The sequence below is a fragment of the Protomyctophum parallelum genome (assembly GCF_964188405.1).
Source record: "Protomyctophum parallelum genome assembly, chromosome: 12".
Lineage (NCBI taxonomy): Eukaryota > Metazoa > Chordata > Actinopteri > Myctophiformes > Myctophidae > Protomyctophum > Protomyctophum parallelum.
In genome coordinates, this window is record NC_139712.1 from 8673842 (window position 1) to 8689839 (window position 15998).

Consider the following 15998-nt stretch of genomic DNA (forward strand, 5'->3'; position numbering starts at 1 on the left):
GTGAGGGGGGGGGGGGGGGGGTGGCGGCACTACCTGTCATACCTGTCTCCATTCAGGTGGCACTCCTCCTGTAAGTGACAAACTCACGCACGCACACGCACACACACACACACACACACACACACACACACACACACACACACATGGATGTGTATGTATATTTATATATATATATATATATATATTATGTGATACATGATAAGGTTGATGTTTTTTTATTATTATTCCGAAATCTGAGTTAATTGTCAAAAGTTAGATTACAATGTATAGGCATTTAGCAGACGCTCTTGATCCAGAGCGACTTACATTAAGCAAGAACAAAAGCATGGCATACATCACATATTATATAAAAAGTAGTTATCATGAATCATGTATAAACTAAGAACGTATAGTCTGTATAAACTAAGAACATAATAAACTAAACCCAAGCGTTTAGGTTATAAACTGTTTTAAACACATATTTGTAACACTTTTTAAACGTGTCACAGTGTTTAGATTATAAACAGAAGAACATGTTTAATCGCCTGTAACACTTTTTAAACGTGTCACAGTGTTTAGATTATAAACAGAAGAACATGTTTAATCGCCTGTAATACTTTTTAAACGTGTCACAGTGTTTAGATTATAAACAGAAGAACATGTTTAATCGCCTGTAACACTTTTTAAACGTGTCACAGTGTTTAGATTATAAACAGAAGAACATGTTTAATCGCCTGTAACACTTTTTAAAACACATAAACGTGCTTAGTTTTTACAATCAAAGTCAGTCATATTATAGGTGTTTAGAATTCGAACACTAGGTGTTCTCGTGATCGGTGTTTGAGTGAACTCATCGTGTTCTACTGTATTTTATGACCATTAATAAACATTTGGCATTTTATTATTACACACATGGTGTTTAGGTTTAAACGCGTCACATGTTCCAGGGATTTACAGTGTAGGGTTCACTCATCAAACTGGCGGTGATGAGGATGGTGATGGAAAGAACAATACGTTCAGTGTAAAAAAAACCCTAATGTCATTTGTACACAAAGAAGTGGAGAGCCGTGAGAGAACGGCCCATATCTTACGCAAGGAACGCATGACTCAGACCCCCCCAGAGAGAGAATCAAGAGAGCGCTCAGAGCGCAACTGGGAGAAAAGAACGGAAAAAAGGAAAACCTATACAGCGGTGCCGCTGCCTCGACAGCTGATACTGTTGAACTAAGAAGAGGAACACTGAGGAAACAAGGCAGGTGTTTTGTATGTCTGGGTATAGCAGGCATGTCCCGCGTAATTGTAGAACGCACGCAGGGCATTCACTGTGAAGAGTGCGGGCGCAGACACCACAAAACAGTTTGCAATCAAACAGCCAGTCAATATACAGCGCATGATAGACGCGCCGACCACGGCAACGACAGACAGGCTGACCACAGTGTTGCAGATGCAGTTAGTAGTGCAGCAAGCAACTCTGACAATAGTACAGTATTACTTTTTTCCCCCAAGCCGTGCATGCCTATTCCCTGCACTATATAGGCTGAGGAAGAAGTGCCACTTGACAGTTTTCAAATCAGCCTCATGGTGGCGCTACAAGAGGCCAAGTTGCGTCTCTCTCTCACACACACACACACACACACACACACACACACACACACACACACACGCACACGCACACGCACACGCACACGCACACGCACACGCACACGCACACACACACACAGCACACACAGCCAATTAAGGTGCCTGCATGGACCAGAATAGGGTTAGGTAATGAGGCATATTGTTTCACTGAGGTTAAGGTAAGGAATAAGGGTTAGGCATGTAGATTGCCTTAGTATTTTTTATTTATTTTATTTATTTTATTTATTTTATTTATTTTATTTATTTTATTTATTTTATTTATTTTATTTATTTTATTTATTTTATTTATTTTATTTATTTTATTTATTTTATATTTTCTTAGGTGATATTTGACCGATTTTTTTGGTTAATGTTTGACCATTTCTTAGTTTGATTACTTTTTTTTTTTTTTTTACTGTAGGCCTATATTGGTCTTATTTTATTTTTAATTTTAGATGTATTAAAAAGGCATTATTCGTCCTACATCATAACTTTATAAGTGTGCAGATGCCCTGCATACACTTATATTGCAGCCTATTATGTTGTGTGTTTACTGTTGAGTGAGAAAACATTGTTGCATATTTTATTTAGCTAATCATCTGGTAAATTAAAAACGTCATCTGGCGACCCCAAAATCATCTGTGGAGCCCCCTGGAGGTCCCGAGACCCACAGTTTGAGAACCGCTGGCCCTGGAGGTAATTAGTGAGTGAAATATCACAGGTGTGATCCTGACAACATATGAGTCAACAGCCAACATTCTGCTTCTTTCTTATCTAATAACGAGCACAGTGGCGTGCACAGATAGACACTAGGGGGTGTTAGAGCACACCCTGCCCTTTTTGGCAATGTGCTCTTTAAAAAATAAAAAATGTTTTTTTTTTTCTTAATTTGTAGTGTGTGGACCATGCGGTGACATTGATCAAATCTTGATAAAAAACGCTTCTACTATATTATTTAGGCCGCCCAAAATCTAAAACTATGTTTCTATGTGTCAGTGGTTCTTCGATTAAATAAATAAAATAGCAGACCTACAAGCTCGTAGCGCGCCACTCGGTGGCGCGCTATGAGCTTGTAGATCTGCTATTTTTCAATAGCTTATAAGCACCAAAATGCGCTGCACAAGGTGCCCTTTTTTTTCACTTGAGCACCTGCCCCTCTAAATGTCTGTGCACGCCACTGCATGCGAGCAGTCTTGGAACATAATAGCCAAAGTGAGACCATGAAAAATAAATACAAAACAGAGTTATGCCAGAAGTGCTATTGCCATATGAAATATATTGAATCAATATATGATTAATAGTGGAATCCATGCAGATGTGCTGAGACTTTTAAAGGGATTTCATGTGGCATATAGCTACAATATACGCAGCTGTGATGGTTCATCTACCACTCGACAGGATCGGAGCGATTGGCAGATCACAGACGCAACAAATTAACAATTAAAGCCCTTCGGTTTCCTCCTCAGTCCCTGCATTTAATATTCATCTCTCTCTCTCGTGCATTTCTTTTGGCAGTCTATATCGTATCAGCAGCTGCACTGTACTGCACAGACAGATACTTTATTACTTTCACGGCGCCGCGGTTGCGCAATCGGTGCGCACATGCAGTGACAGCACACAGCTGTGTTTGTTGTGTTTTGAACGTGCGGCACAGAAAGGCGTGTGTTTGTTTTGAGCATCGAGACGGGATTTCTCCGCACGGCTGGAGTTTGGTGGGCAATCCACCGCGGATCTAAAAGGGGTGGACATTTTTATTTGAAACCTATTGGTTTGGTAAAATACTATACAATAAGTGTGCGACTTAAGGACTGCGTAATTGGAACAACAACAACAGCGACGAATTGGAAGCTGCCTGGTGAATGCGCTGCACTGAGTGAACACGTCAGATTTCATTTTCAACTTGGACACTTATTTGGACACTTATTTATACACCTCGTGCGCCTGTCATTAATTGGACACCTGGACAACCCAGGTAGGTTTGGTAATCTTAATTAATTTGAATGTATTATTTATGATGAAGATGCGGGCTTCCCCAATATGCGTGGTGGTGACAGACTTAACTTTCAAATTCTTATTAGGCTATGATTATTAATATATTACTAATGCTATTAAGTCTACTTATATAGCCTACTAATATGTGATTATTTTATTTATTTATTTATTCACAGAACTTTTTGACAATGAACCAAACGGCTGGAGCGACAAACGCATATCGCAGATGCTCGAAAGGACCAAAGGTAGGCGAAAAAAACGTTCAGAGTTTCAGCTTGGAGTGGAGTGTCCATTCGAAATGTCAGTGGCGTGCACAGACATTTAGAGGGGCAGGTGCTCAAGTGAAAAAAAAGGGCACCTTGTGCAGCGCATTTTGGGGCTGGGAACCCATTTGGTTGCTTTAGCTATTGAAAAATAGCAGATCTACAAGCTCATAGCGCGCCACCGAGTGGCGCGCTACAAGCTTGTAGGTCTGCTATTTTTCTTTAATCAAAGAACCACTGACATAGAAACATAGCTTTAGATTGTGGGGGGCCTAAATAATATAGTGGAAGCGTTTTTTTTTTATCAAGATTTGATCAATGTCACCGTATGGTCCACACACTACAATTTTTTTTTTTTAAGAGCAAAATTGCCAAAAGCGCAGAGCACCCCCTAGTGTCTATCTGTGCACGCCACTGCGAAATGTTGACCGCAGAAACCAGCCTATACTATCTCTGTGTATTATCCTTCTCATTTTGGACTTACAGACAGTTTGGTTTGGTACTTATAAGTGAATAGGAACTTGCATGGGTTGTGCGCTCCTGCATGGAGACATGTGGCACTTATTGATATGCTGTGCGTCTTCTAGCGGCTGTTTGTCTCACGCATGCATGATGTATTTACTGTGTAAATGAATAAATTCGCTTTCTGCGATGATGATACAGCCATGCAGTGCTGTCTAATAATAACTGGGTAATGGCTTTATACCTTCCAGGTAAAAGGGCGATAGTGAACAGTATAGTGATCCAAGGGATTATAGTGATCACTTTTTTGTATTCTGAATCTCATAGGGGAATTCACACTGAGACGGACTGAATCCGTTTCATTGGAACCGTTTCCGAATACGGTTGCCTGGTCCCCGATGGCCATGATTCACATTGCCCGAGATTCAACAGCGCACCCGGGTACACTTGCATAACACACTTTAATCCTCCTGACGGCGGTTTGTTTGATGGCTGGCGCGCACGGACACTGACCATCAACTGTGCGACATTGTCTCAAATAAATCCAGACACACTGCATTGCATTGCCTCTTTGGCTTTTTGCCGTTATACTACTTCACTGTCAGCCTGCCTGCTATTCACTGTGTCAGTCAGTTCTGTGCTCCAGTGTGTTAGTTTGCCATGGATTCTACTTCAGCATTATTATTATTTTGTTTTACTTTGGAAACTGTGCCAAGCAAAGCCCAAGAGCCACGTGTATAGTCCGCAGAATAAGATCAGCGCGTACTGCGGTGCTGCGCGTATACGCAGATTCAACAGGAGACGGGCGGCGTTGAGAAAGGCTGTGTTTTTTTTTGTTGTGGCTTGGCTCGTCGACTAGAGATTAAGTCACGTTCTTTAAAAAAAAAACAGTCCACTTCCTTCTTTAGGTACGCATGCATTCACATTGGAACGATCCGTATCTGAATACACTTCAACGGTCCAGAGACCCTCCCCCCCATGCGGTCCCGGGGACGGTTGGGGCGATCCGCTCCCGGGAACGGAACGCATCATTCACACTACCACAACATCTGCCAAGTGGTCCCGAGTGCGCACCCGGGACCATAGTGTGAATCCCCTATAAATGAATTAAACACTGACTCGCCAGAGATGTAAATTACACTTAAAGGTATATTCAGTGATTTCACTCAAAAAACCTTAGGTTTCATTTTTGGCTGTGGGACCCAGCCTTTCGTCCAATCAGGATAGAGTCAAAAACTAAACCTAAGGTTTTTTGACCCCCAGGGGTTAACTGGGGACAGTGAGGAACTCCTTATATGGCCAGCACACTCTATAGTAGGGAGGATTATCACAACAAAACAAAAAAATAAGTGATATTTGAATTAAGTGAAATCACTGAATATACCTTTAAAGGAGAATTCCATACTAAAAGGCTTTCTTACCTTTCTTTGTAGTTGTTACGTCCCCATCAAAGAGGTCCAGGTGTTATTTTGTGCAAAAGCTCCTTATTGGCTATTTCCCCTACCATAAGCCCTAAATTAATTGCATTGAATTGAATGGGATGTGTGGGGTGTTGTGCTAATTCGCTTATTTCCATCGAAATAAGTAGTAAAGTGTGCCACTTGGGTTATTATTTACATTATGAAGAGAGGATATATACAAAAAAAATCTAATTTTGAGCGATGGAAATAAGCGAATTAGCACAACACCCCATACATCCCATTCAATTTCATTGCAATTCATTTAGGGCTTATGGTATAGGGGAAATAGCCAATAAGGAGCTTTTGCACAAAATAACACCTGGACCTCTTTGGTGGGGACGTAACAACTACAAAGAAAGGTAAGAAAGCCTTTTAGTATGGAATTCACCTTTAAATCAAGACCAGTGTAGGCTAATTATTAGTGCTTGCACATAATGTGTCCATAATCATGGCTGCGGATATACTACTGTAAACATTATGCCTCGTATTTTATATACAGGTTTAATGTTTGTTTTTAGTTCAACGTTTAGTTCACCTATAATCATGGCATCATAAGAGCGTCCCTCACTTCACACAGGTGTGATTTTTTTCTAAAACAATAGCATGGATAATGTGGATCTCTCCCATGAGATGCAAAGCATTGATTCCCCCCCCACGCAGACTCTATACTCATTATGGGAGCATGAACCACATTACGGGGTTGTCACCGCTCTGCGGAGGACGTGCTGCACACACAGCAAATCACAGTATGGGGATTGGGTGGGTGGGTGGTGGGTGAGAAGAGAGAGAAGTTCAGAGGACTATATTCAGTATTTAAGTCCGACGTCATTTAGTAGTGCTACGTTACGTCCGGGTCCAAGTGGCACCAGCTCCCGTCCGCATCCCATTGTAAAATAGAATATCTAAACGCGTGAATCTTTTTAAATTGACGTTATTTTTCAGAAAGGAAGCCATAGAGGGTTAAAATGGGTCTTAATGCTTCCAACTCGAGTAGAATTATTAATGTTTTGTACAAGTGTACATGACAACAAAAATATATGATGTGGAGACAATAAAGACTATTATTATCATTATTATTGAAGGTGGCAACAGTCCATTTGATCGGTAAAATATTTCTGGGGTATATTTAGAATGTGTGCAGGCTTTAAGTATGTTGAATCTAGTTTGCATTATGAGGATTTATTTGACACAATAAAATAAAATGGTGATAGTATTCCATGTGGGGCAGACGGCCTGTCACAGCCAGATTTTGGAGAGCAGCGCAGCTTTGTTGTTGCGAGGAAAGCGGTAAAATGAGACTTTCGTGGTTGTTTTCGTCTCAGATTTAGTCTGACGGAGCGTCACAGTATAACTCCATGGGGACACAAAAGCGACACAAAAGTAGGACCCGGAAGTATCTCAGGAGGGGGCGCTCACGTCACAGCTAAGATACTGAATACAGTGGCAGCACATCTGGCTGATGTTGCCATGTCTGCTTATATTATTTTATTTATCGATTGAATACGTTATGGGGCGACTGTGGCTCAGGAGGTAGAGCAGGTCGTCCAATGATCCATGGGTCGGTGGTTCGAATCCCGGCTCCTCCTCCTCCTGTCTACATGTCGAAGTGTCCTTGGGCAAGACACTGCTCCCGATGTGCTGGTTGGTACCATGCATGGCTTTGTGGCGTTGAGACGTGTTGTGAGCTTGTAGATCTGCTATTCTCAGCATGCGACCAAGTGTAAAATGACTTATACTGGATCTCTTGTCCACTAGTCCCTTCCTAACATTTTAGTCTAGTTTTTATCTGTTGACGGAATTGTCAAGTTTTAGTCACCATAGCTTAGTTTTCACTTAGTTTCCATTTAGTTTCAGTCAGTGACTGGCGCTACGAGCTTGTATATCTTCTATTTTTCAAATGAAGTCCCTCGTATTTGCATGCAAATTACATCCTACACATATTTCTACATTCATTAAAACTCTGACTGGGTGAGGGAGTCTGGGAGATATGTGGGTTATTGCTCCGGTCATTATAATGTGAAAGAAAATATTTAAAAAGAAGGCAAAAGCTACTATTCGTGGAGAATCGATATGTTGGGATTTTATTATGTGGGGTGCGTGCATGCGTGCCTATACATGCGTGCATGTGTGCGTCACTGCGTGCGTGTGATATAACTCTTTTCCTTTTGAATCTTATGCTCTCTTCTTCAACATAATATACATTTAATTGTGCTATACATTACATCACTAACCTTCCATGCTTTCTCAACACTGCCTTGACGTCAAGCTCTGCAATAATGTTTTTCCTCCACATATAGTTTTTTTTTAACCTATATGTGGCAATATTGAAAAAAAGATCATGATAATGTTGTGTATGCTGCATCCATATTGCACGTGTGTGTGTGCGTGTGTGTCTCTGCCTTTGCCTGGCACGACATATTTTCAGATGGGGGTCCACAGCCAAATACACTGTTTAGTAGCCAAATACGTCAAGACGTCTAATTGCCTATCAGAACTGCAGCATCACTCCCAATCTTCCGCCGTAGCCTGAAAACCCACCTTTTCAGACTCCATCATGGCCCATAGCACTTACCCTAACCCCTTAGATAGCATTTCTGTTGGCTTAGATAGCATTTGACACAGACTTATAGCATGTTATGTAGACAGCACTATAATTGTATTGTATATAGTCATAGCACGCCATAGTACATATGTATAGCATAGTAGTAAATATGTATAGTTTATATGTATAGTGTATGTATAGTTTCATTATATAGATATTCCACTGTTACTTTCTTAGCTTACGCATGTTTCATGATAAATGCTTTTATGTGATGTATTCCCATGCTTTTGTTCTTGCTTAAATGTAAGTCGCTCTGGATTAAGAGCGTCTGCTAAATGCCTAAATTGTAAATTAAGTAATGGATGCCACGGGCGTCAAGACGTCTCTCCCTTGGGAATTACATTTTTTGTTATTTTCAACTATATTTAGAAAATTCCTCTAATCTGGTGTATACAGGTGATGACATGCACATTACATGCATAATAGAATCACCAGTCCTTTCTTTCTTTATAATGGGAGAATTGGCACTCAGAGCCTAAACTGGTGACCACCAGGTGGCGCTGAAGGAGTTGATGTTGATGGTCCTTGACCTCGACGTGGAAAAGTTTGAGAACCGCTGCTTCAAAGCCTGACCAACTGCCCACAGAGTGCTGCCTCTGACTACCCATTCTGACCTGAGATCAGATTCATACGAGGTTTCCACCGGACACACACTGGTCTGATCAACCCATTCTGACCTGAGATCAGATTCTAAAAATGTCAGTCGCTCTCCGATTTTTCAAAAATAGCAGACCTACAAGCTCGTATCGCGCCACTCGGTGGCGCGCTATGAGCTTGTAGATCTGCTATTTTCCAATAGCTAAAGCATAACATGATGCAACACCAAAATGGGTGCCCGGTCAGAATGGGTTAATAAACCAGACCGAATCAGCCGTTGGCAAAAAATAAATTGCCTGCCGGCGGATTACGGTCTGGAGAGGCTCAATTGTACGCCCATTTCCTACACCAGAGAAATGGGTGCGGCCAATAGGGACACGGTATGCAATATGGGCGGGCTTTGGTATACAGTGACTTTCAATGCTTGAGACCTTTGACTGACAGTATAGCTCTGACCAATTGCGTCAAAGAGAAAGTGTTTCAACCCGCCCCCCCCCCCCCCCCCCCCCCCTGGAAATGAAATCCAAGCTGAGCCTCCCCAGACTAATATCCCGCGGTCCGTGCGATATTAGTCTGGTTTATTAACCCATTCTGAACGGGAACCCATGTTGGTGTTATAGCATCATGTTATGCTTTAGCTATTGAAAAATAGCAGATCTACAAGCTCATAGCGCGCCACAGAGTGGCGCGCTACGAGCTTGTAGGTCTGCTATTTTTGAAAAAAATCGAAGAACGACTGACGTTTTTTTTAGAATCTGATCTCAGGTCAGAATGGGGTTAATCAGACCAGTGTGTGTCCAGTGGAAACCTCGTATGAATCTGATCTCGGGTCAGAATGGGCTAGAGGACTATAGAGGCCAACATCAAGGGTTTTATCCTGTCATCTCTTGGCCTGAGGGCTGCGCTAGAGCACTGGTTCCCAATGTGGGGTCCGGGGACCCCCCGAAGAGGTACTTGAGGGAGTTCCAGGGGGGACCCAGCTAGATGATAGTTAGTAACCAAATGGACCCTTACGGGTCTGTAACTCAGAGAGTGTACAGAAGGAACCAAATGGACCCTTGTGGGTCTGTAACTCAGAGAGTGTACAAATGGAACCAAATGGACCCTTGTGGGTCTGTAACTCAGAGAGTGTACAAATGGGACCAAATGGACCCTTGTGGGTCTGTAACTCAGAGAGTGTACAAATGGAACCAAATGGACCCTAACGGGCTCATTTGGTTCCATTTGTATGCTCCCAGAGTTAAATTAGCTTTGATTTTACAATATAATATAATATATTGGGGGTACCAGGGATAGAAATGCTATTAAATAGGGGGTCCGTAGACTAATACATGTCAAACTGAGGGTTGAAAATCACTGCTAAAGACATCTTCTCTTATGGGGGTCCCTGGCATATCTTTTCAAATGGGGGTCCGCGGGCGAATTAGTGTCAATTTGGGGGTCCTTGACATGAAAAAGGTTTGGGAACGTGTGTGTGTGTGTGTGTGTGTGTGTGTGTGTGTGTGTGTGTGTGTGTGTGTGTGCTCATCTTTTCCTTTTGAATCATATCTCCATCATATACATTTCTCTTATCTTGTGCTACATTATACATCATGTACCTTAATTCCAGCTTTCTCAACACTGTCTTGACGTCAAAGCTCTGCCATAATGCTTTCCTTAATTCACAATAATAGGGTTTTTTTTAACCTACATGGCATTTTCTCTCTAATAATCTCGCCTCCACTGCTCGCAAAGTGCTTCCGGACGTCGAGTGTCTTTAATTGGCCAATTGTTCTGCTGTGTTACGTGTGTGTGTGTGTGTGTGTGTGTGTGTGTTTGCGTGCGCATGTTTTAACTTCCCATCCACACCACTTATGTTACCTTGACATATAATGCTGATTATGATTATTACCATCTTCTTTATCTCCCCCCCCCCCCCCCCCCTCAAAACAACACAATTAGTATGCAGGCATTGTGGCCTGCATATTTCATGTATATTATTTTCTACTTCAGTGACTGTAGAAACATCATGAACCATATGGCTTATACTTATAGGCTTACAGTGTCCCTTTGACAGTAAACCGCAGCTTAGCAGTATTAATGCCATACATGGTATGTAACTTTAAACTGTGTTTACATGAAACAATTACATGCTGTGAATTCTTTACGAACCTTTTCCTGTCTTATCTATCACTGGAGTTTGTGTGGTGGCGTTCACCTGCGCAAACACACCACCAGAGGGCAGTGTGGTTCTGTAAACACCACCACACTACTCCAGTGAACAGTGGTAACTATAAGAAGTACTTTACATAAGTGAAATTTTGAGGTATTTGTACCTTACTTGAGTAGGTCACATTTTCTACTCCACAGCCTCCACTACAATTTAGAGGCAAACATATTGTACTTTTACTCCACTACAATTATTTTACAACTTTAGTTAATTATACTTTGTAGATGTATAGCCTAGATTGTTATTACAAAACATACATTAAGCCCTATACTGTGTACATTTCGGCCATTTGAAAATACGCAGCCTACAAGCTCACAATGCGTTGTCTACGCATTGTCACATTTTGAGCTTGTAAATCTGCTATTTTCACATGAAATTTGACACATTTTTAAATAGGACATTCTATATGACGAGTACTTTCTATACTTGAGTACATGTTGATGCCAATACTTCACTCAAGTACATTTTTAATTACCCCCCCCAAAAAAGAATCAGCCACCCCCCACCCCCCACCCAGGCAAGCACTTGGAATATAGGAGGAGTTGAGAGTGAGACATTACATTTTGTTTGAGATATTTGTTGTGAAAATGCCAGATCTACAAGCTCAGTTGATGCGCCATGAACTTGTAGATTTCCTGTGTGGAGTTTGCATGTTCTCCCCGTGTCCCCTAGGGTAGGTACCCTCACATGTTCCCCCCGTGTCCCCTAGGGTAGGTACCCTCACATGTTCTCCCCGTGTCCCCTAGGGTAGGTACCCTCACATGTTCCCCCCGTGTCCCCTAGGGTAGGTACCCTCACATGTTCCCCCCGTGTCCTCTAGGGTAGGTACCCTCACATGTTCTCCCCGTGTCCCCTAGGGTAGGTACCCTCACATGTTCTCCCCGTGTCCCCTAGGGTAGGTACCCTCACATGTTCTCCCCGTGTCCCCTAGGGTAGGTACCCTCACATGTTCTCCCTGTATCCCCTAAGGGTAGGTATACCCTCACAAAAAACATGCAGTAATCCTGGTCTCTAAACTGCCTCCCCCTGGCCAGCCAGGGCGCCTAATGGAGGGGAAAGGAACTGGTTGGAATAACGTGTTCCTTCCACGCGCTACGTCCAACCAGGGAAACTCCCCCCTGTCAGGTGTAAAAGGAGCAACTTGGACACTCAGGCATGAAGGAAGCATGAGTTCAAGTCCGTTGCTCTCCCCTTGTCCCCCATATAATTATGGGGACTAGGTTGGTGGAGGGTGTGTAGAGCCCAGGATCACATTAGATGATTGACACAGGGGTGAGAAATGGGTTACAAAATCATGGGATAAAATTATATATAAAAAAATAAAGAAAAATATTGGCTATTTACACATTTTTTGCAAAAAATAAATAAATAAAAACGAAAGAGAACAATCAGTAAAACATTTTTGATATAAATTATTGTTTTGTTGTGTAAACACGAAGTGACATACTACGCCCACACCATGCACATGCTGGGGGGGGGGGGGGGGGGGGGGGGGAGCATTGACCTCATTTTGTTGCAAATGAGAAAATGCATAACGCATATGCATACAGTAAGGCATGCGTTCGACAAGATCAACACAACATGCATTATGGATGCAACGTTTCAAAGGAAGGGTGTAGAAAACAGTTATTGACAAATAAACTCGTTGGTGTAGTTTGTTTGTTCTATGTATTTCAAAGGACCTATGACATAAAATTCAACTTTTTCAATTTATTTTGTGTTTTTGGGGCTCACATATGTGTTTTCTACCCCCACAAATAACCAATTTTGAATAATCAGGCTTTCATAATCATATTAGGTGCTTTAATGGAAATTGCTCTCAGGAACAGCTCATCGTGATGTCATCAATGTTACCCTACTTTGTATAATTCCTCCTCTTCTTCAGTCTTCAGTCAAATTTGCAATTCCACTTTGTTTAAAATGTCCACCATTGTTGATTTCCCAAGCTGGCATGGAATGGAAACAAGCCTGGTTTTTATCTAGCATCAGTATATTATAATGACTCAAATATTAAATAATCTGCATATCAGCGCTACACCACCTCCTCAGGACATTGTGGTACTGCAGCTAAAACTGCTTTCAAAGTCCATAAAGAAATGACAAGGCCTGGTTATATCAGAGTGGTGATTGAGGCTCAAACCATTAGAAATAACTTCGAGGGACATAGACCATATGATATTAAAAGCCGCTTTAAAATGCATGTTATTTGCGCTTTAAATAGTAATTGGAGTAACAAATAGCAGAGGATCTCAGGCTTATATAGTTTCTCCACATCTGTGTTGCTCTCACTGACTCACTGGAGCGGTTTATTCCTGTTTGATGACGAGCTCAAAAACTGTAATTGGATTTCATATAGTCGTTGCACCAACGTGGAATGACCACCAGAGGGCACTGTTGTAGTACATGCAAATGGTTGGACGTTATTGAATTGATGAAACTCATGTTATCGCTCAAGTTTAAATGAGTTGTTCTGAGTTTGAGTCGTCCAGTTGTTTCTAAGGGCGCTTTCACACCCAAAGTTCGCTTAGAAGGTCCGGATCAAGGACCAAGGACCAAATATTTGCATTTTGATTTTGGTCCGTTTGGTGTTCACACTGGACTTTGTAAAGCGTACCAAATATGTAAACAAATGACACGTGGACATGTTAAGCGAACCAAATAGTGGGGGGGAAAAGAACATGGGGGGAAATCACTGTCTACAATTTTTGCAGGTGCAACCTTCAGTCACACAGAGAGAGAAGAGAACAGCAACATGACAGGCAGCAACAACTTGCTATTGCATTCATTCTTATTAATTATTTTATTAGCCAAATAAGAGCAACAGATGAACAGAGGAGCAGGTGTTTGAACAATAATGTGCTTGCTGCTGAATGCTGATGCATAAATTCACGGAGACGTATAGCCTACAACAAGGTATCCCCGATAAAAAGGACTTTTCTTCCATGTGTGCACCTTCACCCATGTTATTTCTGCGCATCAAATCGGCGCCGCGGCGGGCATTTCCATGTCATCTTATGGTTTGGTCAGTTGGTTATTGAGCTTCAAGTCAGAACAGCTCCGCTGCAGCTAATTGAGTTGACCTAGTTTTACGTCTTTTGCTATAGTGATGTAATCAATTAAACATTTGGGACCACATGTGTATAGCTTATTTAACATTGGCTTTTTCTCGATACCTGCGGCCTGCGCGACATGGATGATTTTAAATATGTCTCTGTCTCTGCGTCTCTCCCATATAAATATATGGGTCTCTCCCCCAGTCCCCTCATGTGCGTGCGCGCCCACGCGCCCACAGACACACACACACACACACACACACAAAAAGGAGGGGACACGAGTTGAAAGAGAAACTCGCATGAAGACTCATGCATCGCAGATTCGCATGCGTGGCGGCGGCCGGCGCATGATTAAAATAAACAGATCTACAAGCTAACATCGTGTGCCATACCGTGCACCATTCCATGTCGATAACTTGTAGCCTACATTTTGCGCATGTGAACCTCGTATGCTGCGCTGCGCCTCGACATATACTGTATGCGTCTACTATTAAAATCAGACTGTCAGCTGTCATATGATCCCCGTAAAAAAATACATGCTTTTATAACTATAATTATTAATGCAGCCTCACAACTGCCGACGCCCGACGGCTATTTTGCCTATCGTCCTGTATTTGGTCCTCTATAAAGTCCGAATGCATTCACACCAGTAACGAACCGCACCGTGGTTCGTTTGGAAGCGAACCGAGTTCGGCCTTTTTTAGCGGACCATGGTTCGTTTCTTTGATCCGCACCAGAGTTCGTATGCACGTTCACACCAACCGAACCAAAGGGGTAAGCGGACCATGGTTCGTTTTAAACGAACCAAACATGTCCGGTGTGAAAGCGCCCTAAGTCTACCCAAGCTAAATCAAATGGAAAGTACAAGTCCATAAGTAAGGTGGTAAAGTTGATTAATGTACTGCCAGTGCCGGCTTTTGAGTTCATGACTGAGGCTATTTTATACTTCATGTAGTTCTTTATTTGACTTCATTACCCATTTTATTCTTCATGGCTCTCTATGCTGTAGTTTGGAGTTATAAGGCCAGAGCCTGTAATGTCCTGAAACTCTGTTTTATTTGAACAAAGGGAGTCTACCAACGGCAACGCGCAGTGGCGTGCACAGACATTTAGAGGGGGCAGGTGCTCAAGTGGAAAAAAAAGGGCACCTTGTACACCGCATTTTGGGGCCGGGGAACCCATTTTGGTGCTTTATAGCTATTGAAAAATAGCAGATCTACAAGCTCGTAGCGCGCCACCGAGTGGCGCGCTACGAGCTTGTAGGTCTGCTATTTTATTTATTTATCGAAGAACCACTGACATAGAAACATAGCTTTAGATTATGGGGGCCTAAATAATATAGTAGAAGTGTTTTTTTTTATCAATATTTGATCAACGTTTTTTTTTTTTTTTTTTTTAAGAGCACATTGCCAAAAGGGCAGGGGGTGCTCTAGCACCCCCTAGTGTCTATCTGTGCACGCCACTGGCAACGCGCCTCAAGCCTAAAACGGCTGATCCGGTGCTTCACAGGTGCAAGCTAGGACATCATGAGTTGCATAAGGAGAATGAAGTGCAAAATTGAAATTCACAATCATAGAAAAGGAACACACATGAGTCTCTGGAGAATGAGTCATTTCTCTAGGCCTACTTTTTCATAGTCAAACATAAAACGGCACACAAATATGCAGCCCAAAAAATCTAATAAAAAAAATAGTCAAACCATGATTGAGCACATGGTCAACCACAGGTGCCCGAATCTCATTAGATATGACCGTTCTCCTC

At 42.1% G+C, this 15998-nt stretch overlaps 1 protein-coding gene across 1 annotated transcript in view; it reads left to right on the plus strand.

Moving 5' to 3' along the window:
* Positions 1–3779: 3779 nt before the first annotated feature.
* The window catches only part of LOC310868271 (A-type potassium channel modulatory protein DPP6-like), a gene marked incomplete at both ends in the record, with an annotated part of 552655 nt that continues 540436 nt past the window's right edge, over positions 3780–15998 (plus strand). Inside the window, 1 exon segment of the mRNA XM_083778624.1 lies at positions 3780–3836. Coding sequence (XP_083634750.1) covers positions 3780–3836 — 57 coding nt within the window.